Source organism: Cyprinodon tularosa, unplaced genomic scaffold, assembly GCF_016077235.1.
Source record: "Cyprinodon tularosa strain WSP-4 unplaced genomic scaffold, ASM1607723v1 ctg1030, whole genome shotgun sequence".
Taxonomy (NCBI): Eukaryota; Metazoa; Chordata; class Actinopteri; order Cyprinodontiformes; family Cyprinodontidae; genus Cyprinodon; species Cyprinodon tularosa.
The window spans coordinates 65801-90793 of record NW_024037817.1 but is presented as its reverse complement, the minus strand read 5'-3'; the positions used below and the strand labels follow the sequence as shown (position 1 = coordinate 90793).

The 24993-nt window shown below is 37.6% G+C and overlaps 1 protein-coding gene across 8 annotated transcripts in view; it reads left to right on the top strand.

The window, feature by feature from the left end:
- LOC119780932 (supervillin-like) overlaps positions 1–24993 on the top strand; it is an 82882-nt gene that overhangs the window by 51749 nt on the left and 6140 nt on the right. For 4 of the 8 annotated variants that reach the window (XM_038281222.1, XM_038281201.1, XM_038281186.1 and 1 more), the window contains 23 exons: positions 3843–3975; positions 4399–4455; positions 5769–5846; positions 6329–6476; positions 7693–7788; positions 9297–9377; positions 9541–9718; positions 9827–9999; positions 10303–10458; positions 12929–13065; positions 13745–13892; positions 13988–14133; positions 15728–15903; positions 19392–19539; positions 19674–19953; positions 20038–20189; positions 20284–20389; positions 21281–21488; positions 21600–21733; positions 22445–22600; positions 22976–23119; positions 23268–23389; positions 23502–23657. In XM_038281222.1, coding sequence (XP_038137150.1) covers positions 3843–3975; positions 4399–4455; positions 5769–5846; positions 6329–6476; positions 7693–7788; positions 9297–9377; positions 9541–9718; positions 9827–9999; positions 10303–10458; positions 12929–13065; positions 13745–13892; positions 13988–14133; positions 15728–15903; positions 19392–19539; positions 19674–19953; positions 20038–20189; positions 20284–20389; positions 21281–21488; positions 21600–21733; positions 22445–22600; positions 22976–23119; positions 23268–23389; positions 23502–23657 — 3313 coding nt within the window. Of the gene's footprint in view, positions 1–3842; positions 3976–4398; positions 4456–5768; positions 5847–6328; positions 6477–7692; positions 7789–9296; positions 9378–9540; positions 9719–9826; positions 10000–10302; positions 10459–12928; positions 13066–13744; positions 13893–13987; positions 14134–15727; positions 15904–19391; positions 19540–19673; positions 19954–20037; positions 20190–20283; positions 20390–21280; positions 21489–21599; positions 21734–22444; positions 22601–22975; positions 23120–23267; positions 23390–23501; positions 23658–23926; positions 23949–24993 lie in introns of all 8 variants that reach the window. The other 4 variants (XM_038281210.1, XM_038281193.1, XM_038281218.1 and 1 more) reach the window with 4 other exon arrangements.

Genomic DNA, 24993 nt, shown 5'->3' with positions numbered 1-24993 from the left:
CGTGGTCTAAATTCAGTGTTTTAGACACGAGTTGCTCCCGGTGGATGATGCAGTGAAAATTCCAAAAATCGGGGAAGAGGTCATCACCCTTACAAAGGCCCACAAGGCCGTTCACAGAACCAATCATCGATGGCGCTCCATCCGTGGCTATTGCGGTGAGTTTTTCTAAAGAGATATTCGCTGTTTTGAATACTTCCATCATTGCTTCTTTTACGTCAGTGCCGCGAGTTCTGTCTTTTAATGGGACAATATCGAGAAGCTCTTCTTTCACCACGCAGTCCTCAGAAATCATTCGTACAAATATTGCCAACTGTGGCTTGTCCTGTATGTCGCATGACTCGTCTAATGCTACACTAAAATAAGCACATGCGTTCAGGTCTGCATGTAGATCAGATTCAAGCGCATTATTTATGTCTGATATTCTGGTTTCAACTGTGTGTCGTGACATCTGGAGATCAGTGATGGAATCTTTGAGTTGTTTGTTATCTGGAGCCAAAATGTCAATTACATCTACAAAACACTGTTTTAAAAACTCGCCTTCGTTGTATGGTTTTTTAGCAAGGGCAATATTCCATGCCACTTTATAGGATGCAAGTGTCACAGCTTCTCCACGCTTGGTCAATTGCTGAAACGTTTGAGACTGTCTTTTTACCTGGCTTTTCAATGTGCTCAATTTTTGCTCCCGTAGTTCAGTACCTTTGGGGAAATCCTTGTCAATATTAGCATGGAGTGTGCTAAAATGACGCTGAAGGTTTGAAGCCTTGTAATGTGATATCGTGGTATCGCATAATAAACAGAGCGATTTGCCATTCCGTTCAATAAAAAAGTAAGCATCTTCCCATTCTTCCAGAAATGTCCTGTGTTCATCCTCATATTTTCGTTTAGCTTTGCATTTTGCCATTTTTACAAAGAAGGTAAGTCTGTGGTCTGCATGCATATAAAATGTTTACCTAATTTCCCGGCATGAGACGTAATCCGCGCATATGATTGGCGGTCACTTACGTCTCTTATGTCTTACGTCTCATAAAAAACACCCAATCTGTCAAATTAATTTATTAATTTTAAAATATTATTATTTGTTTTTAATAACCCCTGATGGATTTAAATGTGTTTAAGATATAAAAAAAAGAAGAAAAGAAACATGAAACGAGGAAAGAGCCACAGTATATAGAAAATATGGTAACAGGCAAAGAGCCGCATTCTTATTGGTCAAGAGCCGCATGCGGCTCGAGAGCCGCGTGTTCACCACCCCTGCTCTAATGTGTGCACCTACCTGGCAAATAGATTTAATTCTGAGCACAGATGTGATGTATTTATTTATAGCCTGCATCTACACACATTCTACTGAACCGCATTTTTAGGATTTTTCCTTGTGAATAAAAATAAATTAGAGGAAGTCTGACTTACCGCTATTGAGCGCTTCTTGTGCAGAAAGAAGGTCGTTTAGGAGAAATGCTATTTTTTGATTCAGAAGAAAGACAACTGAATATCCAAAGGCAATAATTAGGCCTTGATAAAGAGGGTGCATGGCATGCATGGGCCCAGATATGTAAAACTTAAATTTATTCTTAAAAGTTGGACCCAGTCAAAAATGTACCCTTTAGTACCCAAAACATGAAAATCCACCAAAGACAGGGCCTGACACAGCTCTTTCTAAGTTGTCAAAAAACAGCAAATTTCTCTGTATTTATATACTAAAACAGAGGTAATTTTGTATCTTAGTAAGGTTTTCACCTCTTTTGAATCACTGAAGATTCACTTTTTATGCTATAATTATGGGTTTTTAATTTTTTGAAGCCAATAGGAGCTGCTCTCCTCTGAAATCCTCAGAATGACCGAATATTCTGAGCTTTTTTTGTGCTAAAACAGCAGGAAACCCGACTTGATGTCTTTTACCCTTTAGCTGTTTATTATTAGCTCATGAACTTGGCTACTTTTAGAAGCCAGGTTTGCTTGCTAAGAGATTTAGTGCCTTTTTTCCAGCAACCGCTACACTTGAATAAACTGTCACATCTCAGAGAGTCACATTAATGGATAATATATTTAAAAAACATTATAGATAACAATGCAATTAGTATTTTTTTATTGATCATATCAGTGGCTACTGGTGCTTTCGACTTTTTTTAAGGAGGAGAGCAGTGGAGTCACTGATTGCATTTAGATAAAATATATTTAAAAAAAAGCTAATGAAACATTCCCAAACATACTCATAGATTAATATGATAAACTGTCCAATTATAAAATACATCAAAAAGTTAAACATTCTGATATTCCATGAATCACTAAAGGACTGTAAAATAACTGTTAAATAAGAGCTCACCATATAGAGAAGTCAGAATAGAATGGCAGAGACAGAAAAAAGATATAAAAATATAAGAAGAAAAGAACCAGAATCGTAAGGACATCCAAAGAGGAATATTATAGTAGACTACAGTATTAGATAAGCATGATATAGTTATTATCAGCATATTGAATATATTGTATAATGCCATTAAAATGCAACAATAAGATTATTAATTTCAAATTATTAAAATTTTAATGAGTATTCTATAAACGTCGGTCCAAAACGGACAGAAAAAATTTTTAATCCTGGGACAAAAGAGAGCTGCTGTGATGTACTTATCACAAAGAAAATCTTAATTCTATTTTTCTCACAGTAGCGGAAGATTGAGAGGTCATAGCTGTTGTTACCTCTGCCAATTAGGAGGTTATGCTTTTAGTTGGGTTTGTGTTTGTCTGTCAAGTTTTGATACATTTTTTACCAAAGGTGCACCTCAGTCCAAGGAAAATTCCTTTAAATTTAGCTACTGCTTAGTGAAGGTCTGCACTCTTTTAGTGCTTTTCTAGCTAATAAAATGTAATGGTAAATGGTCCACTTACAGTGTTGATATCAATATGACAACAATCAAGAGTTATTGGTGCAACTGTTAAACCACTGACCCATATCTGTAACCCTCTTTGCAAATGAGTCAACTTCTGAACAAAATGTAAACAGCAATAATCCTACAACAAACACTGAACATAAACAACAGTTAGTAAACTATAGTCCTGTTTCTCTACTCCCAAAGTTTTCCAATATTTTAGATAAACTCTCTATTAGCAGATTGGAACAATGATAAACACAAACTGCCTTCTGAAACCAAGTATGAGTTTAGATCACAGAGATCCACAGCTTTGGCAGTCCTGGAATTAAAAGAGGAAATGACCAACTCCATACATAAAAACAAGTTTGTAGTTAGTCTGTTGATCTAAAAAAAAAAATAATAAAAAAAAAAGCATTTGACGCAATTAATCACAACATATTAAGCAGGTAGTTAGAGCATTATGGTGTATGGGATACAGTTCTGGAGCTGAGGAAGTTATTAACAGACAACATTTTGTGAGAATTGGTGATGATCAGTCAGTTGTTTTACATCTCTTGTTGTATTCTCCATGTGTCAGCATTGCGAACAATACTGTTTATTCTATATATATATATATATATATATATATATATATATATATACTGGTCCGCGGCCCGGTGGTTGGGGGCCGCTGCTCATATATATATATATATATATATATATATATATATATATATATATATATATATATATATATATATATATATATATATATTTAGTTATATACTATAACTAAAGGGGAATTTATCATATATATATATATATGATAAATTCCCCTTTAGTTATAGTAGAATTATCTTACTCTACAACTTACTCTACAACTAAGAAAAATCCAGTTTTTTAGCATACAGACATCTATGTACTAAAAAATGTATGAATTATGATTATTTCAGATCAGTCGTCTGTAAGCCTTTTATTTGAATCTATGCTGATTGTTAGAGTGGCACTGCTGAAGAAGAGTGGAGAGGAAGACTGGAAGAACCGCATCAACAAGAAGCAAGAAGTGGTAAAAGTGGCATCAGCCGACGAGCAGCCTGAGCAATGGGAGATGGAGCAGACCAGCCAGATGAAGGTGTGTCCAGATGTTCTCAGGGTAACTATAATAACAACAGTTTAATTTTTAGAACATTTCTAAGCACCTCTCTTCAAACTAGTTTGGCAAAAAACTGTTTATACGAATATAAAAATCTTTGGAAGGGAGTACATGATGTGGATTAACTACTGTAAATGGAAACTACTTGAAATGAATATTAAAAGATTTCATGTAATATTTGAAGTGAGGGCAGCCATGTCATATTTCTGTAATTTAGATCCTAATGATGTTTTGAACCTGTAACAATAAGACTAAAGCCGGCTTCAGATTAGTATTCTGTTGGAAGAAACAGGCACTTTAGGCCTTGGAATCCCACTTGCTGTTTCACCCACCAACTCTTTAGCAACAACACCCCCCCAACTCCCTTTGACTGAGTCCTTTCTCTGTGTTTGAACCCCTCAGGAGGAAGGGGTGGTTGCCCAGGACCAGTCTGCTGTCTCTGGGTCTGAACAGCTATGGGTAAGGCTCATTGCCAGCAGCTCTAAACCTATCAGCTCTGAGCGGTAACTCTGCTGTCCAATCACAGTGTTAGTGTGAGTGCACTTGCTGTTTCTCTTAAATCTGCTCGGCCTTTCTTGCATTCTCCTAACACTGTATGTGTGAACCAATACAAAATGCAGTGTCAACAGCAAAGATAACAACAAATAAAGAATCCAGAATTTTGAAAATGTAACGTTTGGCTGAAATTAGCAGCTTCTCACATGGATACAGCAAATGTGCACTGGAGAAAATGTTTGATTTAAGATGAAATGAAAATTATCTCCTCTGCCACAATGACCAAAACGCATTTTCAGAAGAGATAGTGTGAATATTTAAAATCCAGCACTTCTACAGATGTCCAGAAAGATATTTCTGAATCCTTTTGAATACATTACATTTTTTTGTGTATCTCCATACTTCTGTTTGTCACTTTGCTGCTGGTACCCACTGAGGGATAATGAAATGCACTTCTATTCTATTTGATTCTATACTAACAATCTCCAAGCATGGCATTGGAAGGATAATGGGTCAATAAATTTTGCTCATCTTTTAAGTGTGTTATTTTCTTTATATATAGGCTTAGATAACTGTATGTCTCTTGGCATAAACCTCATCTAGTATAGATACTTTATGTTGTTTATAGTTTTGTTTTTCTCATGGCCATCTTGGGAAACACGCTGTAGCAGAAGAACTGTGGTAATGTTAAAATATTGTATTTAAATGAAAGAACAAACATATGGTTTCCATAGATATTGTTTAATTAGAAAATACTAGTTTGACAAATATTCAGGCAGCCAACTGAGTTGTGAAGGATCCATTTAAAAAGGAAAAAGTGAAAATCTAAAACAGGAAAGGTTTGCAGAAAAAAAGGTAAAGAGCTTAATACTAACCCTTTTGCACTCTAAGCCACAGAAATGTGCATGGATCGACTAATTTACTGACACTAATATACTGTCGTCTCTCAGGGACTTATTTTTTTACACCAGTAATGTTTCCAGCATTTAATGTTCCCTTGAGGGAGGATTTTATTTTAGAAAAACTAAAGGAACTATTTTGTTGATAGATTTTATATTTACAGATTGGATTTTATATTATGTTTGAATGCAAAATACATTTCCCAGCTGGTACAAAGGAAGCTAAGCCTTAACTTTTGCTTTTTGAATCATACTTCCCAGGTTCTGAATCCATCTTTTTCTCTTCAACATCCAACCTTTGTCATCTTCCATTGCTGTCAGTTTATGTTTTTGCATTTCCTCCTTTATTCAATTTTAAAACCATGTTTCCGTCCTCAGGAGCCCGTTTTCTCTTCCACCTTTTCTCCTTCCATTTCCCTTGGCCAAAAGTGCCAGTATATTGATGATCATAGACAGGTAGGACTGCTCTAGTGGACGGCATGAGCTTGGCTCTGGTCATTGTTTGCTTGCTACAGCAAAAGGTTCTCCTTGCAGTGTAAAGGCGAGTTGGTGCTCATGACAGCATGAATTAAGACTGTGGGTTCTAACAGGATGAAGGGGACTGGATAGCCCTGCACCCTGCATGCTTAGATGCATCTAATCTTTCTACTTGAGTTGATGTCATCATGCCATGAATAATTGGATCGAGGGGCAGAAGCTCCAATATGAAGTGAAAGTGAAGTTTTGTGGGATGTGATGTAAAAATTCAGCATTGTATTTTTTAAACATTAAATTGATGATTTCTTTCACTCCAGTGATTGAAATTATCAGTAGATTATATCAAAATAAATCTACTATGAGTGGAAATAAGCTGAATTGATGAAGGGTGCTCTCTTTACTAACTTTGGCCCTTCAACCTAATAAGCTTCATCATTTTGTATCTCCTTATCTCTGCGCAGAAGGCTGGAGAAGAAACTGAGGCCCAGATGACAATCGAGGAGAGGAAACAGATGATTTCTACACGTGAGGATGCCTGGAAGACAAAAGGCAAAGGAGCAGCCAATGACTCCACCCAGTACACAGTTGCTGCACGAATGGTCAAGAAAGGTCAGTGCAAGAGCCTTCTGCTCTAAAGAAGATGCAACAAAGGACTTTGTCCAGAGGAATTTACAGATTTTTAGCAAAAAAAATAAATGAAAAACAAAACTGTTCATGTTTTTGTGTCTACCGAATTCATTAATAGTAAGAGGAATTTAACTGTCCACTTTCACAAAAAAAAAAACGTCAAAGGCAGGGAATTGGTAACAAACATAGAGCTCTGATGATTCCCTCCAGGTGAGTCGGTGAAAAATTTGGATTATTTAGGATGTTTTCAAAAAAAATCTGAAGAAATTTTCAACTGAAAAACAATATAAGTGGAAAATGTTGAAGATAGTCTTCCAGTCGTCCAAAATAGGAAATTCAGCCCCAAGGTCAAACTATACAGTGTTTAAAAAACTTGCAAAATACCAGGGGTTCCACCTAAGACTGTAATTTGATCAGTTGCAAAGCTGAACTGAAAGGGTGAAAAAAGTGGAGATGTTTGGCTTCATACACTGCAAAAAACATCTAGAATTAAGTAAAATCTTAAATTGAGAGTATTTACCCTTAATTTTAGCAGATAAATAAGATGATTTGGCAATGGAATGAGTATTTCTTCTCCTAAAACAAGATAATTCGATAATATGCAATTGTTTTTTTCTTATTCTAAATGTAAATTGTCTTGTTCCATTGGCAAATTATCTCAATTACCCCCTCAATTCAAGAAAAAAAAAAAAAAAAAAGAAAAAATGACTCATTTAGATTTCCATTTTTTGCAGTGTAGCAAAACACTGTATTTGGTAAGACCCAGGATAGTCTTTTAGCTCTAACCCTGCATATAAAGAATTAAGGGTGGTGATGATGAGAACTTACATCTTGTGGTGAGCAGGTAATCAATCCTTTTACCAAAGAATTCACGGACCAAATGGAAGACCATCTTGTAAACTGCTGAATCTCGGCCCAAACTGTGTCATTTATTTTTTGAAGGGAAAAATAAGGAGGAGAGGGTCAAATATTCCTCCACAGAAATGCTAGACACTGATGAAGTCATTCAGAAATCTTTGCTTAAGTTGGTTTTACATGCTGGTGAATAATATGATCTATTTTGTCTTTGTTTTTGTGGAAGAATACTGACAAAATCTAGACACACAAGTATTTTACTACTTTTAAAAAGTTATAAAGGCAGACTTGATTTAATCTTCATGTAATCTAATGTAATGTGCTTTTGTCTCTATGTCTGCAGGCCTGGCAGCCTCGTCCTCAGTTATCAGTCCCATTCTGTCACCAGTTTCCACCAAACTCAAGAGCAGCATGGCGGCTGTCAACAAACCACAAGAGGGTGAGACAAACTTTAACTTCTAAACCAACGGCAACATTTCAACACCACCAAAAACACCCTCAACAAATCCTTCGGATTAGGACAAGCTTAAAAACAAGTAAACATTTTAAAATAGAAACCTCTTTAGCTCTTCTTAATCTGGATTTTTTTTTCTTTTAGAACGTCAGGTTTGATAGAAAATAACTGGAAGTGGTCAGATAAAAAAATAAAAAAGAATATACTTGAAAAAAAAATGTCTTACGGAAATATTATTAAAAAAAAACATATAATGAAGAAAAACAATGTTGAGCGAACCTACAATAGTGTAGCAAGCCTGTATGGAGTAAAAACTGTTGAGATATGTCTGTTCTCAGCCTCACAGGCTCCGAACAAAGGTCATGAGAGAAAAAAATGAGTTATACAGCTTCCCTCATGTTTTAAGGAGACCCATCTGGCCAGTGAAAGATATATTAACCTAACAAGGTAATATAGCTGATGAACGCAAGTAGTTTTTTTCTCCAAATGTTTGTGTGTGAGAGATTTCTTTATTTCGTGGTGGGATAGTTCCAAAGGAGAGTGTGGGTATTGGGAGTTGTTGTATAAATGTATGTCCTGAGCTTGCACCAGTCAGAGCTCTATCGCTCCGTCTGAGGACCTTAAATACTTGCAAAAGTCTCAGTTTCTCCTCAATTTCATACCTGTAAAGCAAAAAGTATGTAAAACTGAAGAATGTTTTGTTTTTCTTTTTGCACTAAATTATAAAGTTATGCCAACCTAAGCAGCAGAAACTCATCTGTTCTCTGATTGTAAGTAAAATGTACCATCAACATAAAATTAATCGATCTTCTGACATTTTTCGAATGTGTACTTGTGCGTTTTACACCTTGATTTTTGCGTCACAAAAACAAATAATTTATTTTACACAGGTACAAATTCTTATGTATGAATCCACAAAGATTTTGGTTTACAGAGTGGAAAAGCTTTATGCACAACCTCATTTTCTGCTTTACAAGTAAAAAATATTGCAAGAGTAGAATGTGTTCCCATACATGTTTAATGCACATAGATTTCAAGTCATGCACAAAGTTTTATTGGTTTATAGCGAAAATATACGTGATGATATTCATTTTTTGTTGTTTTTTTTTAGTTGTAAGCAGGATTGTTTTTATTTTATTGATACTAAAAAAGTGAAATGTCATTTCGCTGTATAAAACAAGATGTCAATATACCCTACAGACTAAATCTATTCAGGCTCTAAATCTATAATGACAGTTAAATGTGATCCATTAGGGCCACCTGGCAGAGAGACACAGATATTTTTTATTATTTATTTTTTAACATTGTAATTTTGTCTGTGTCTGTTCAAAGTTAACTACATCTGAAGATCTTTAGTCACGCTCAGGAGTTGTTTTACTTAGCAGAAAAAAATAAAAACTTAACATGTGTTTTAGATATTGCTATGCTAAAACACCATCAACCCAATTCTATTGGAGTTGCTGTGGTGTTAAAATCATATGTTTAATTTGCAGAAATTGAAGCAAGGCCAGAAATGGAGTCTGATAAGAAGCTTGACAAGCTGGAGAACTTTTTGGGACGAATTAATAGCAAAGGTAAGCGGCTGACCTCAAGCTCAAAGTATTTATGTTTTAAAAATTAGCCACTTTTATTTACTATCCAATATTGGGTTTGTGTTGTAACTCTTAAAAATATTTTATTGAAGACATCTTAGATAAATTGTCTGATATTGTCTCTTTTGTTATGTCATTTGTTTAGTGGCAGGTTTGCAGGAAACCACCATAACAGTGACGGAGAAGGCGGTGAAGGAGGTGATGAAGCTGGACGACGAGATTTTCTCCAAGTTCTACAAACGTGTTGCTGAATTCCCACGCATGCCCACCAGGATCGAGATCAGCGAAGACTTTGACAGCATCTTCGGTTCTCACGGTCCAACGTATGAAAATGCATCATTCTACTATAGTGGAGGAGTCCATAGTCCAGGATTTAAATTCCCATTTTGTCTTTTCCATCATATTTATGTGCCTGTTTTCCTCCTACACAGACTGGCCTCAGCCATGGTGCAGCATAAGCGATCTGTTCGACCATCCAGGAATGTTCAGGCATCCAAAAACCCTTTGAAAATGCTGGCAGCTAGAGAGGACATTCGACACGAATACACAGAGGAGAGGCTGAATGTGGCCCATTTGGAGAGCAAGAGGATGAAGGCTGAGAAGAGTGAGTGAACTACTGCAGCATCCTATGGTGTATCTGTGAGTCTAAAAAGAGAAGTGTTAGGAATGACTCAGTCTTCACTGCTTGGAGTCAAAAACCTCAGAGTGAAGTGGGAGGTGTTATGATAGTTTACAAACCTAACAAATATAGAGCTTTCTCTAACAATTTTTAACACCTAAGTGGATTTTAAAATCATCCTTTAACCCACTTTTGTTCCAGTTTTTTTACTGATGGTAGCTTTCTTTAATTCTAAAACCTATTTACATGTCTTTATCTTATGAAGCATGGTCTTTTTCACTCCTCCAGCAAATAAAAGCTCAGAGTACTCTGAGGCGGCTCTGGCAGGTCTTGCCAGTAAAGAAAACTTCAGCAGTGTGAGTCTACGCAATGTCAACATCTCGGAGCAGACGTCTAACAACAGTGCGGTGCCATACAAGAACCTCATGCTCATCCAGGTTAAAGGTAAGAGACTTTTCATTTAAACTATTCATCTATCTATCTATCTATCTATCTATCTACACTATATTGCCAAAAGTATTTGCTCACCCATCCAAATTATTGGAATCAGGTGTTCCAATCACTTCCATGGCCACAGGTGTATAAATTCAAGCACCTAGGCATGCAGACTGTTTTTACAAACATTTGTGAAAGAATGGGTCGCTCTCAGGAGCTCAGTGAATTCCAGCGTGGAACTGTGATAGGATGCCACCTGTGCAACAAATCCAGTCGTGAAATTTCCTCGCTCCTAAATATTCCACAGTCAACTGTCAGCTGTATTATAAGAAAATGGAAGTGTTTGGGAACGACAGCAACTCAGCCACGAAGTGGTAGGCCACGTAAACTGACGGAGCGGGGTCAGCGGATGCTGACGCGCATAGTGCGAAGAGGTCGCCAACTTTCTGCAGAGTCAATCACTACAGACCTCCAAACTTCATGTGGCCTTCAGATTAGCTATAGAACAGTGCGCAGAGAGCTTCATGGAATGGGTTTCCATGGTCGAGCAGCTGCATCCAAGCCATACATCACCAAGTGCAATGCAAAGCGTCGGATGCGGTGGTGTAAAGCACGCCGCCACTGGACTCTAGAGCAGTGGAGACGCGTTCTCTGGAGTGACGAATCGCGCTTCTCCATCTGGCAATCTGATGGACGGGTCTGGGTTTGGCGGTTGCCAGGAGAACGGTACTTGTCTGACTGCATTGTGCCAAGTGTAAAGTTTGGTGGAGGGGGGATTATGGTGTGGGGTTGTTTTTCAGGAGCTGGGCTTGGCCCCTTAGTTCCAGTGAAAGGAACTCTGAATGCTTCAGCATACCAAGACATTTTGGACAATTCCATGCTCCCAACTTTGTGGGAACAGTTTGGAGCTGGCCCCTTCCTCTTCCAACATGACTGTGCACCAGTGCACAAAGCAAGGTCCATAAAGACATGGATGACAGAGTCTGGTGTGGATGAACTTGACTGGCCTGCACAGAGTCCTGACCTCAACCCGATAGAACACCTTTGGGATGAATTAGAGCGGAGACTGAGAGCCAGGCCTTCTCGTCCAACATCAGTGTGCGACCTCACAAATGCGCTTCTGGAAGAATGGTCAAAAATTCCCATAAACACACTCCTAAACCTTGTGGACAGCCTTCCCAGAAGAGTTGAAGCTGTTCTAGCTGCAAAGGGTGGACCGACGTCATATTGAACCCTATGGATTAGGAACGGGATGTCACTTAAGCTCATATGTGAGTCAAGGCAGGTGAGCAAATACTTTTGGCAATATAGTGTATCTATCTGTCTGTCTGTCTGTCTGTCTGTCTGTCTGTCTGTCTGTCTGTCTGTCTGTCTGTCTGTCTGTCTGTCTGTCTGTCTGTCTGTCTGTCTGTCTGTCTATCTATCTATCTATCTATCTATCTATCTATCTATATTATAGCCATCATCATGTAGTTGTTCAGATTGTGTCACTCTTAACATCCTTATTCTTATTGTTTCTATTGTTTTTTAGGTACCAATGCTGAAGTCTTTGACATTTTAATGATTTTTGTCAGTCTCTGTTATTTAGTTGTCGTTTGCGAAAAAAAAAAAAAAAAAAGTCATCTTTTTTTGTAAAACTTGGAATGTTCTACTGTAGCTGCTAAAGACTTTCTTTTAGTGGGGATCATATTGTTCCTGTTATCATGCTGAACATAGCTTTCATAATTATACTGTTGCGAACAAAAGTAGTAATTTTTTGTTAGATTATTTCTGTTTTGATTATAGTTATCGTTGTTGGGGTTGTGGTCCTTCCAACTGTAGAGATTTTGATAAAGTTATTAATTGTTGTTTTATAATTATTGTTGTCCTATAAGTTTTTTTTATTGCCATCATTATTTTTTTAACCATTGTTTTTGTTCAGACAAAACTCTGTTGCTATTCTGTATAGACTCCCAGTGAAAATGTTTAAGGAAGTTTGGCCTCTTGCAAAAGAAATAGTTTGAAATACAACTACGAATGTGTTGAAAATCAATTTCTAAGTTCTGAATCAATTCTCATCTTATTTCCTTTTTTCCCTACAGTATATAAATTCCTGATCTGTTTTTACACTGTGCTTACTACTGCCATTAACTACCAGTACTAAATTGTTGTTGAATATTAATATAGTACTAGTATCAATATATATTTCTTTATAAACAGTCAGATAACGCAGGTAATCTCGTAAATAAATTGTTTTTATTAGCAGAAATTTAATCTGAGATCAAATCAGATTTAAAAAAACTTGAGAATCTAAATTGAACAGATTCTTGAAATTTAAATCTATGCACTTTTAAAAGCTTGTACTATAACATTATGCTGGAGCCACTGAATAACACCCTCGCATGTATTTCTACGAGAGCAATATTGCCTAAAGCCGGATATTTAAATATGACAAACTGATGACAAATTGTACTAATGATGTTAATCTTGATGTTTGCAGGTCGTCGTCACGTCCAGACCAGATTAGTGGAGCCCAGAGGCTCTTCATTGAACAGTGGAGACAGCTTTGTGTTGGTCACACCAGAGCACTGCTTTGTCTGGATAGGAGAGTTCTCCAATGTCATAGAGAAAGCTAAAGTGAGTGTTATTGCTCAGTCTGGTTGGACAGAAGCACTGTTCAAATATTTACATTATGCTCTCTGTTTGTCTTTTTTCCTCAAAGGTGATCTAATTAGACTCATTTTAGTTGATATTTGCTTCTCCTCATCTCTGCTCTGCTTTTTTTTTTACTCCATCAATAACAAGAGTTCAGTTGTGACTTCAATTTTTAGATGCACTTTATTAATTTAATCTTAACACTTCCATAAGTATTTTATTGCCTCCTGGTGGTCTAATCAATTCCCATGACATTGTGCCGTGTGTGGTGGGAGAAAAAGGAATAAACTCAATAAACAGCAGGAACTATTAGATCTTTACTCCACCAGCACTTTATTAATCCTTTCAACCATGAAAACAGGTTATAGAACAGGTGACCCAGCAGCTATCTCTACCCATGGAAAAAAACAGTTTTATTACAATCTAAACAATAACGTGTGCTTCGAGGAAACCCCTCCGGCCTCTGTTTCTCTTGTTGACTAAACAGGGCTGATCACCTGCAGCTACAATGAATATCTTAGTCAGATATTCATGATCTTAATAAGAAGCAAGGCTTTAAAAACTGAATCAACATCACCCTGGTCTTTTCCTTGTACATATTGTTTAGATGTGCTTTTCATGTGTAATGTAAAAATGTTTGTTTTTTTATGTGTCTGTGTAGGCGATGGACTTAGCCACTTTCATCCAGACGCAGAAAGACATGGGCTGCAGGGCGAGTCAGGTGCAAACTATCAATGAAGGTGCTAACTCACAGGATTCTGATGCCCAGCAGTTCTGGACAATCCTGGGTGGTCAGATGCCTTATAAATGTAAGATTTCAGACCACAGCATGAATACCAAATGTCTCCTTTTGAATTGCTGGATTATACATCTGACTTACTTTTTTACTCTTATCGTCCCATAGCGGCTGGTTCACCAGAGGAGGATGAGCGCTTTGAAAGTGGCATTGTGGAAACCAACTGTATCTTCAGACTGGTTGACGACAAATTGGTTCCTGATGATGAGGAGTGGGGGAAGATTCCTCACACCTCCCTACTTGCATCCAAGGAAGTGAGTTAAACTTTGCAGCCTCGTTAAGTTTTAACATTTAACTTGTAATAAAGCAAGGCATTGCTAAGTTATTATTGGTTAACAAAGAAAATTTATGTTTATTTAGTCTCCTGAGTTGACGTTAATCAAGCCGCAAGTGTCTAATCTGAAAAAGTTTGGAATTAGTCTATTCTGGTTGGTAATTTCAATTCTTAAGTTGCAGACAACATTGAGTCCATCAGTGCAGTTTAAATGAAATATGAAATGAAAGAATGGACTCCAGGTTCACCAAATCTATATAGAGAATCTTTACAGATAGAACTTACAACTAAAAAATGGAAGAGAATCTTTATTCTCTAAGAATGTCAACAAAAACATCAACAATTTGCAACATTTAACAGGTTAATAAACCCTCCTATCTCTATGGCTGATTAAATCCCATCTAAAAAGGCCTGTAATGACTTTGCAAAATGTTTTACTGAGAAAATACAAGATATTAGAAAAGCAGTCTACAGATCAATGCCAACTCTAGTACCAATGCTGTCTCCAGTTGAAATAAACCGCTAAAAATGTCCAAGTCCTGTCCAATAAACTGCAAATTTTAAAGGAAACTTCTTATCAGCTAAGCTCATCTTCCTGCTGTCTTGATGTTTTACTCACAGGTTTTATTAAGAAAGTTTTACCTGTTTTAGAGTCTACTGTATTTTAATTAAAATCAACAGATCCCTTATGTCGGGTGTTTTACCCCAGACCTTAAAAACAAGAATAAAAAAAAAGGTATTGTGTCAAAACATGTATTTTTGGTGCCTTCAAAAATAACAAAGCACCTGAAACTCCTAAAATGGATATTATAACACACCTTTTAAATTCTTGACATGTAAAACATTGCAACTTTAGGTTGATTCATTTCACTTTCTCCTATTTCCTGTTATTCCTTTCCTGTTCTACTTACATTGCTGTGTCCATATAATCTGTAATACTCCCGACATAATCATAATAAAGCTATTTATATGCATAACTCAAGCGGAACACTATGGCGATAGCCGTACTGCTCCACTTGTGAAAGGAAAATACGTTGGGCCCTTTTTTGGCATCAAGACAATTATTTTTATTGGCAGATTGCCAGATAGGACACTGTAAAAAAAAAAAATTATAGATCAGCTTCTTACTGTATGTTTTTTTTTTTTTTTAAAAAGACAACAGCGCTGGAGACTGTTTATTTTATCTCTTTCTAACCACTAGTAAAAAAAAATAAAAATTATATTTACAATGATTTTTGTCAGAGATGTTTAATTTATTAACTACAGATGCATCGTTGTTCAAATCAGTTCACTGACTATAATAGCTCTGAGTTTTAGTAGATTGTTAAATTAATCTGTCTGTTCTTCTGAGGGAACAACATGCTAAATCTTTAAAAGTTCCCTTTTGGTTAGCTTTGTATATTTTACAGTCTTAGTGACTAAATATTTTTTGTAATGTTAGTGTTTATTCTGTGATGTTTAAAGCGACAGGCGTTACTCTGAATTAGATTCTTTGGATCGCTTTGCCTTTATTTAACTTCAAGGCAGGTTCAGAGGATTAATTAACTTGCTTTTGTTCACTCTATGCTTTGCAGGTGTTGGTGTTTGACTTTGGCAGCGAGGTGTATGTGTGGCACGGTAAAGAAGTGACTCTAGCACAAAGGAAAGTGGCCTTTCAGCTCGCCAAGCACCTGTGGAACGGGACGTTTGACTACACCTGCTGTGACATCAACCCTCTAGACCCTGGAGGCTGCAACACGCTCATCCCCAGGTTAGACTGTGCCAATTAGGGCTGAAACACGTCCAACATTCAGAATAGCTTGCAACACTCATTTAACTGTTCCTTTTGTGTATATCTTTGTCTGTCATAAAACTTAAGGATGGTACCTGTGCTATTAATGCCATAAAAACATTCCCTCTGGTTCACTAGTAGGAAAAGCTATTACTTTTTCATGCAATTGTTTTTCCTTATTATTGTTGTTATTTTCTTATAAAACAATATAGTAAAAGAAAAAAAAAAAACATGGTAGACCTAATAAAAAGCTTTTTAAATATTACATTTTTCAACAGACTTGAAGAATTTTTCAGAGGCATGGAAGAAAAATGATCTAATTGGAATCTGCCTTTTTTGTACATCGAATTTTAAACACTGAATTTTTTAACACCATATTTTAAACACTGAGTTTTTTTTAGCCCCGAATTTTCAAATACTAACTTTTTTTACACACGGAATTCCTTACACTGATTTTTAACAGGTGATAATTCAGCTGCAAAAAAATCCCCTGCAAAAAAATGTACCTGCTAAAAATTCAATTGCAAAAAAATTGCCTGCAAATGTGTTGAATTTGGGTGAAATCAAGCCAAAGCAATCTACACCCAGTGCAGTCGAGCAGCTTCTAGGCAATAAAATGAGCTCATTTGGTCAGAAAAACTAAACAAAACAAAACAAAGATTGCCCCTGGCCGCATCATTCGGATCAAACCAAGAGCATTGGCAGACAGGGGTGCTGCACTAGCTGTGATCGGCTCAGTTCTTTCATCCAGTCGGATTAGATGAAAAACTCTAATGGCTGTCTATTAGTAGCTACCTGATGTTTTTTAATCATATCTATTTATCAAGAAAAAAATCCTCATTCATGCTTCAAACAAAGCAATGCCCAACTGTTGTGTTACGTGACCAAATGAGCTAATTTCATTGGCTAAAAGCTGCTCGACTACATCAAGTGTAATTTGCTTTGGCTTGAGTCCACCAAAACAACACATTTGCTGTCAAATTTTTTGCAGCTGAATTCTTTGCAGCTTTTTTGCTAGATAAAAATTCAGTGGAAGGAATTCAATGTGTAAAAAAAAAATCAGTGTTTAAAATATGGTGTACAAAAAAGCCAGATTCCTGTCAGACAGTTTTTCTTCCATGCAGAGGTAGAGATAATATGGAGGACCAATCCTGCCATAATTGAAAATAGATACAGAAATAAATAAATGCTCCAAAAATAAATAAGCATACAATTAACCCCCCCCCAAAAAATACAATAAATAAGTAAATGTAGGTAGAAATTAAATTATACAGTGAGAAATAAATGTATATATCTTTAATTAGCTTTTTTCGTTTTTCGCCTTTGTAATAATTACCTTATTTATTTACTGTCCGTTATAATCTTCAACTTTATTTATTTATTACTTGTTTTTTTAAGTATTTATGTGCATGTTATAATATTTTTGTCTGGTTTATTCTTCCTTTGTATTTTTTTACCCCTACCCATCGAGATAATACTGAACAAACCATTGAAGGAGATGTGCCTAATAGTTTATATCATCGGCGTCGCCAGACCCCATTTACTGGGGCACGTGCCCCAGTATAAATGAGCTGTGCCCCAGTATAAATCTCATGAATATTTGCAACAGGGATACATTTTTTTTAATGCATCAATTTAGATAATTCCAACGGAAGGAGACGTATATTTCTACTCAAATGCGCAGCAAGTGTGTTGGTAACTCCAAATTGAGGATGTATTAGCGCCCCCACGTCAGCGCATGTCACTGCATGAACTGCTGGTAAATTAACGCGCTGCTCTCAACTGAGTTGGATGGGACACTGTGCGGCCGCGACGCATTTCTAGTTCTGGTAACGTTTCTTACCATGCAATTTTATTATTTTCCCAGTGAAACCACATGATTTATAGGCTACTAACTGAAAATTACTGCATTGGTTCGTAGATGGATATCAGGAAATTCCTCACACAAAGCAGAGACAGGGAAGCAGTAAAACAAGATGAGAGAGGGAGGTAAGGTCCCGTGATGAATTAGTGATTTAAGCTAACTAGTTACATTAGGAACGTTATAAACAATATAATAGATATTTACATAATTATAAATTAACGTTTTTTAATGTCTGCTGTAGAGAATGAGAATGAAGGTGCTGGAGTAGGAAAGGGAGGAGGAGGTGAGACTGACAGGCAAGAGACAGGTGAGAGACAGGAGAGACAGGATCATGAATGTGATGAGGGAGCAACAACCAGCTTCCACAAACAAGAAGGGGACATTAGTGACTTAGCGGGAAAGCATGATGGTCCTAAACAAGTGAAGTTGTCCCACAATCCCCAGGACAAATTTGGAGTAAAAAAAAACTTTCATTTAATTCAAAATGGTTTCAAAGCTTTTCCTGGTTGAAAAGAAAAGCCTTGTCATCAAGGATATGCAGTGTGTTTTCAACTTGCTTGATAACATCATGTTCCCCACACTAACGCAGGTCATCCAGATCTCCCTCACAATCAACAGCTGTAGTTGTGAAAGGTCATTCAGTGTGTTGAGAAGGATCCACACTTGGCTGAGGTGCACAATGGGACAAGACAGGCTCCATCATCTTGCTATTTTATCAGTTGAAAAGGAAGAACTTTCTAAGCTGAGGCACAGTCTAGTGATTGACCACTTTGCAAAAATGAAAAATAGGAGGTACACTTTAATGCTAAAAAAATAAAAGAAAAACTTAGTTCGGGTTGAGTTAAACTTTCCCCTGAACTAAAACTCTGAAACCTAGGAATTAATGATTACTTTAGAATGTGTACAAGGAAACATTTTATTTTTTATAGCTGCAGTGTTGAAAATGTTCATGTTTGTTAAAACAAATATGCTCTTACACTCATTAATATCTCAACTGGTAATTTTGGTAGGAATGTATCAGGGTGGGGCAGTGTGCTTGTCTGTGTTTGTGTATGGAAGGAGGGGCATATGCGGTAGGGGGCCAGTGCCCCAGTAAAGCTTTGTGCCTAGCAACGCCCCTGGTTTATATACTGCATTGTTTTTAAGCTAATTACACATATCAGTGGAGGGTTAGAATTAAGGCGCATTAAAAACAAGAAGGTAATAACTTTCATCCAGTGCTTTTAATCAATGCATGCTACTGGGGCTTTTAGCTAATTAGAAACTCGTAAGCAACTTTTTCCTTATCTTCATTTAACAGGTATTAACTTTCTTTTTTAATCCCATTTGACCTAAAAAAAAAAAAAAAAGGGACAATTAATTTAATTTCTATTTAAATTCACTCTATTTAATACTTTTTTTTTTATTTTTCTATGTTCAACCATCCATTTTGATGGGATGGCAGGACACGGGACTGAGGCGTACTTGGAGGCATGTGAAAATGTATAGATAGCCAAAGAGAGCTTGGAGCCTTTCCATAGCTGCTTGCAGGGGAAGTTAGTTGTGACTTCGTGTTTGAGGTCATTGTGTGCGCACAGTTTTTCATTCTGTTTTTGACCCACAGAAAAGGCCACGGCCGTCCTGACTGGGCCATATTCGGCAGACTCACTGAGCACAATGAGACCATCTTGTTCAAAGAAAAGTTCCTAGATTGGACGGAACTGAAGTCGCCAACACCAAAAGAAGGGAATGAGACTGTAGCTGAGCAGAAGGTGTGAACACAGCATTTGCTTTTATCTTAATATTGTGTTTTGACGCTTGACAATTTATTAAAAATCAAAATACTTATCTTGCTGGTGGCTGCTTTTGATTGATATCATACTTTTCCTCTGTAACTTCTCCCCAGGAGACTCCAGGACGCAGGTGTCGACCCTATGACACATCCCTGATGCTGCCCATCCTCCAGTCGCCCGTTTGCACCATTCTGGACGGGGTGAATGTGGGCCGCGGCTACGGTCCCGTGGAGACGGAGGACCCCATGAGGCTACAGGAGATCAGCACTGCATCTGTGGACGTGTGGCACATCCTGGAGTTCGACTACAGCCGTTTGCCTCGACAGAGTATCGGACAGTTCCACGAGGGAGACGCTTATGTTGTCAAGTGGAAGTTTATGGTTACCACCTCAGGTCAGACTCTTTTAACTTTGTAATCAGTTATAAAATACTCTGAAATCAGCGTGGGGTGTTCACATGTTTCGTTTTTTGTCACAGTTGGTCGAAGACAGAATCCTGAAGCGAGGAGTAGTGGGCCTGGGAAGGAAAAATGCTGCTATTTCTTTTGGCAGGGCAGGAACTCTACTGTCAGCGAAAAGGGGACCTCAGCGCTGATGACGGTGGAGTTGGATGAGGAGAGAGGTTCTCAGGTACAGTCCTGGGGTTAACCTAATTGTGCTTTGTTTTCACAATAACACAATATAAAAGTAAAACCTCTCTGATTTAAACTCCTGTGTGCATCAGGTCCAGGTACAGCAGGGAAAGGAGCCGCCATGTTTCCTGCAGTGCTTTAACGGAGGGATGATCATCCATGCTGGCAAGAGGGAAGAGGAGGAGGAGAACACTCAGAGTAAATTCTTTTAGCATCTGTGTATTTTATTCCCTTCCAGTGGCTTGCAAAAATACTTATACCCCTAAATCACTCATATTCCAAACCATGATGCTACCACCACCGTGTTTTAAGGTAGAGATGGAGTTTTACAGTGGAGTTTTTCTGGTCTCGACTGACCAAAGGAAGTTTGGTGTTTCCCCTTCATGACATGGGTGTAGTGCAAACAGAACTTCTTCTGGCTTTGAATGGTGGCTTTTTTCTGTGAATTCTGAGCAAACAATTCTTCCAGAGCTACATGATTTTTAGCTGCTTCTGCATTTAATGCTATATTTTCCAAAATGGTCGGAGAGCCAACCCGTTTTAGGTTTACAGCTTTCCTGTGCTCTTTCTACTTTAAGAAGACTGAGAGAAACATGTTCTCTGAGATGTTAAAAGCGTGGGATATAATGTTTTCCAATCTAACTAGGTTGTAAACTTCTCAACGCACTCCCTGACATGTCCGCTGTGTTCTCTGATCATTTGATGCTGTTTGTTCATCAACGTTCTTCAAAAATCGACAATGCCTTTACAGCACAGCTGGATTAAATGAGATTAAAGTGGACACAGTTGGAAAGGAATTAGTCAGAGTGGGAGTGGTTGAAACAGATTGTTATTTGGTAAAAAAAAAACAAAAAGAAAAAAAAGCCATTTCCTTCAGCTTCATTATTATAAATTAATTTGCCCCAAATTGCTTTTGATTTTTTTATTTACCAAAAAATTTGGAAACAAAAACATTAAGGGTTTTTAATGCTTTTGCAAGTTGTTGTAAATACATGTAAAAAAAAAATCAAAGATAGAATCAATAAGAGAGATACCATAGCTGATCTTACTACATTAACGATAAATTAATCATATCAAATTTATACACAGGTGAGTGGCGTCTGTACTGTGTGCGGGGTGAGGTACCGGTGGAGGGTCACCTGTTGGAGGTAGCATGCCACTGCAGCAGTCTGCGCTCCAGAGCCTCCATGATCCTGCTCAACATTAATAAAGCCCTCATCTACCTGTGGCACGGCTGCAAGTCTCAGCTGCACACCCGCAGTGTTGGGAACACAGCCGCGCTTAAAATAAAGGAACAGTAAGGAGGATGTTCTGCCAAGATCTTTGCCTGTGGGACATTTTTTGAAGCTCATCCTGAACACATCTATAATGTTACGGTGAATCCAGTTCCCTTTTGGCTGTTTTACAGGTGTCCTCTCGAAGCAGGACTTCACAGCAGCAGGAAAGTCACCATCCATGAGTGCGATGAGGGAGTCGAACCTCCAGGCTTCTGGGAGGCTCTGGGGAGGAAAGACAGGAAAGCTTATGACTGCATGCTCCAAGGTACTCCTCCCAATGCCACGCTTTGTTTTTGTTCTGAAAAATCTACTGTGAAATCTTAAATATATAAAGAATATAGAATTTGATTAAAAATGTGACTCATTCAGGGTTTTTTTTGTTTTGTTTATTAAATCTGCAAGTCTTTCATTATTTTCCATCAAAGGTAGGGTAATATAACTGATCTCTTTGTTATATCCACCTCATTTTGGGAAATTCTCGCCTATTTTGCATACCCAAATGGAAAAGCAAATAACTTAGGAACTGTAAGCCATGATTACATGTGCAATAAATTATTTGAAAGATAACACATTTTAGTTTCTGAATCTATACATGAAAAGTTAAACACAGCCCAAACTGCATCAGTTCAAACATGACTAAAAGTTTTGAACAGCAGTAATAAAGACATGCTTGCTTGTTGTGGCTGCTTTGTCATGTTTACATTTTGACATGCTGCTATATCTGAGTTAATTGTGCTTTGGTGCTCACTGTGTTCATAAAATGGACATGGTGGTGGAATTGTGGAGAATGCAAGCTTTCCAATGATGCCTAACATGTCTGTATTGGTAAATATTTCACTGGTGTAATTTTCATGCTTTCTGAAGTATTAGTTGTAAACACTTTAAAACGATTTTTTAGAGGATAAATACGATACAAGCTCCTACAACATATTAGGAAGAAAAAAAGGCTCTAATAATCTCTGTTTTGTTCTATCAGATCCAGGTAAATTCAACTTCACTCCACGGCTCTTCCAGCTGAGCAGCACATCTGGAGATTTCGTAGCATCCGAGTTCTACCACCCATCCAGAGCTCCCAACCTGGTCAGCTCGCTGCCTTTCCTGCAGGAAGACCTGTACAACGCTCCACAACCGGGTAAGATCAGAACACCGCCTGCAGGATTTCCCCTTTTTACTTCATCTGTATGATTTCAGAGGGACGGTAAAGGTTAAACTCCATTAATATAATTTAATAATATATATTCACTGATCTATGTATAGATGGGTGGAGAAAGTACAAAGTAGATATCAGAATTATTTGAGATTTGGATTCTTTTTGGTTAGATTTTTTTTTCAATGTTGAGATTGAAGCATTTTTAACCTCTTTAATGGTAGCTTCTGCAATCTCAGTTGTGTTTCTCTAGTTTTGATTATTGTGGAAAAATAATCTTGTTCAGTTTACAAGAAAAATATAAATACATGTCTGCAAGCCCATCCTCTTTGGTGACTATGTTTTTTTTCTCCTGCACAGCCTTGTTTCTGGTGGATAACTTCCATGAGGTGTACCTGTGGCAGGGCTGGTGGCCTCAGGACAGCGAGAGCACCGGCTCGGCCCGCATCCGCTGGGATGCTGACCGGAAGTGTGCAATGGAGACCGTGCTGCAGTACTGCAAAGGTGAAGAGACATTCTTTCTTTTTGCACAAGAATTACACTGCAAAGAACATTTGCTGTTGTTTTGCATACATAATTTGATACGTTTTGGTGATAGCTGATCATTTTAGTTGATTTTAGTTCATTTTTTTTCTGTTGCTTTTTCTTGCAGAGAAAAACGAGAAAAAGCCTCAGAAGTCGTATTTGATTCACGCAGGTCTGGAGCCTCTCACCTTCACTAACATGTTCCCCAGCTGGGAGCACAGAGAGGATGTGGCTGAAATCACAGAAAGAGTAAGACAAAATGAGATAACATTTTGAGATAAGCAAACGTCTCCAGTGATTGGTGTGCATTTTATTTAGATGAAGCCATTCTTTCCCCTTTTTGGTTTTCTGCTGTTTACAGGAGGCGGAGGTGTGTAACCAGATCATCCTGGTGGAGGATGTTTTGGCCCGACTCTGCCAGAACACCTACCCTCTGGCTCAGCTGCAGGCCCGGCCGCTGCCAGAGGGAGTCGACCCCCTCCGCCTGGAGATCTACCTTTCTGACACAGACTTTGAGGTTTGTCAGCGCACAAAAATCAGTCTCACATTATGCCAGCTGGCTTAATTCACAGGACAATAATACAAACAAAACCTGTTTTGAACAAAATCCTTTAATAACTAATAAAAAATGAATTTTAATTAACCCTACCCTCTAAACCTCAACAAAGAATAACATAATATTGATTGAAACATCTAACTTTATGTTTTAACATAAAACATTGTATTTCAAAGCCAACAAGGACACCCATGTAATCCACCTGACTTCATTTAACTTTCACTTCACAGACTCAGTTGTAGGTGGATTCAGGTAAGAGAGCTCATTCTTCAGATTGATGACTGTCTCTTTGCATGTCTGCACTCTGTTTCTCTCCCAATCCACAGTAGATAAGTAAGAACCCTCCTACCGCTTGAGTGCATTTCTACTTCAGGGCTTCACATTACGTCCAAAACGATCGTCCTGTATTTGGATTGACAGCCACTGAAATCAGCTTTAGTTGCTGCAGGCGCACCATTCAAGCCTCTTCAGTGGATGGCGAATATAAAATGACACACAAGTAGAATGATTCTGTTCCTATAAGAGGAGGATGAAAGTTAGACTGCATATCTGTCAGAAAACATCATTCAGCATGACTGATAGGAAGCCCTCTGAAACACGGCCTCTAAAGTACCAAAAAAGTAAAATAAAAGGAATAAATTAAACCTGAAAAACATGCAGATATGTGTAATTGACACTGCATCTGTAAAATGTAAGGCTTAGTTTCATGTTTGTGTATTCTGTGTGAAAAAATAACTCATAATATCTGTCAAAAGGACGTAATAGATTTTAGTTCATATTTTCCAAATTACCATTTCAGTTTTGTGGCTTATTGTTAAGGATTTTTGGGTCATAAACAGAAAGATCACAGAGAGACTCCCTAAAAGCTCAAATTAACTGTTCATTTTATTTTTTCTTCTAAATGGTCTTTGGTTTACACTGCAAATAAACCATTGATGCTCCATTTTTCTTTTTTTTTCTTTTCTTTTTTTTAGGATTATTTTACAAATAAAATAAAAGTCTCATAAATCATATACTGCGGGTTTTAAAGAATATAGAGTTTGTTTTTGCTTGGCCTAAAACAAAACTTAAAATCAAACAGCTGATGCTAATTGCTTTTGTTCCCAAAAACACTATGAAGTGGCTCTTTATCACACTTCAAGGTCAATCATCAGAGCTGGGATGGGCAATTTCGAGTTCCTGAGGGCCAGTACCCGGTAACTTTTAGTTTCACCCTTTGTCCAACGCACCGGATTCGGATGCGTCTTTTGTCTCCTCAGCATTCATTCAGTTCCTCCAGACTTCTTCCAATGATCTA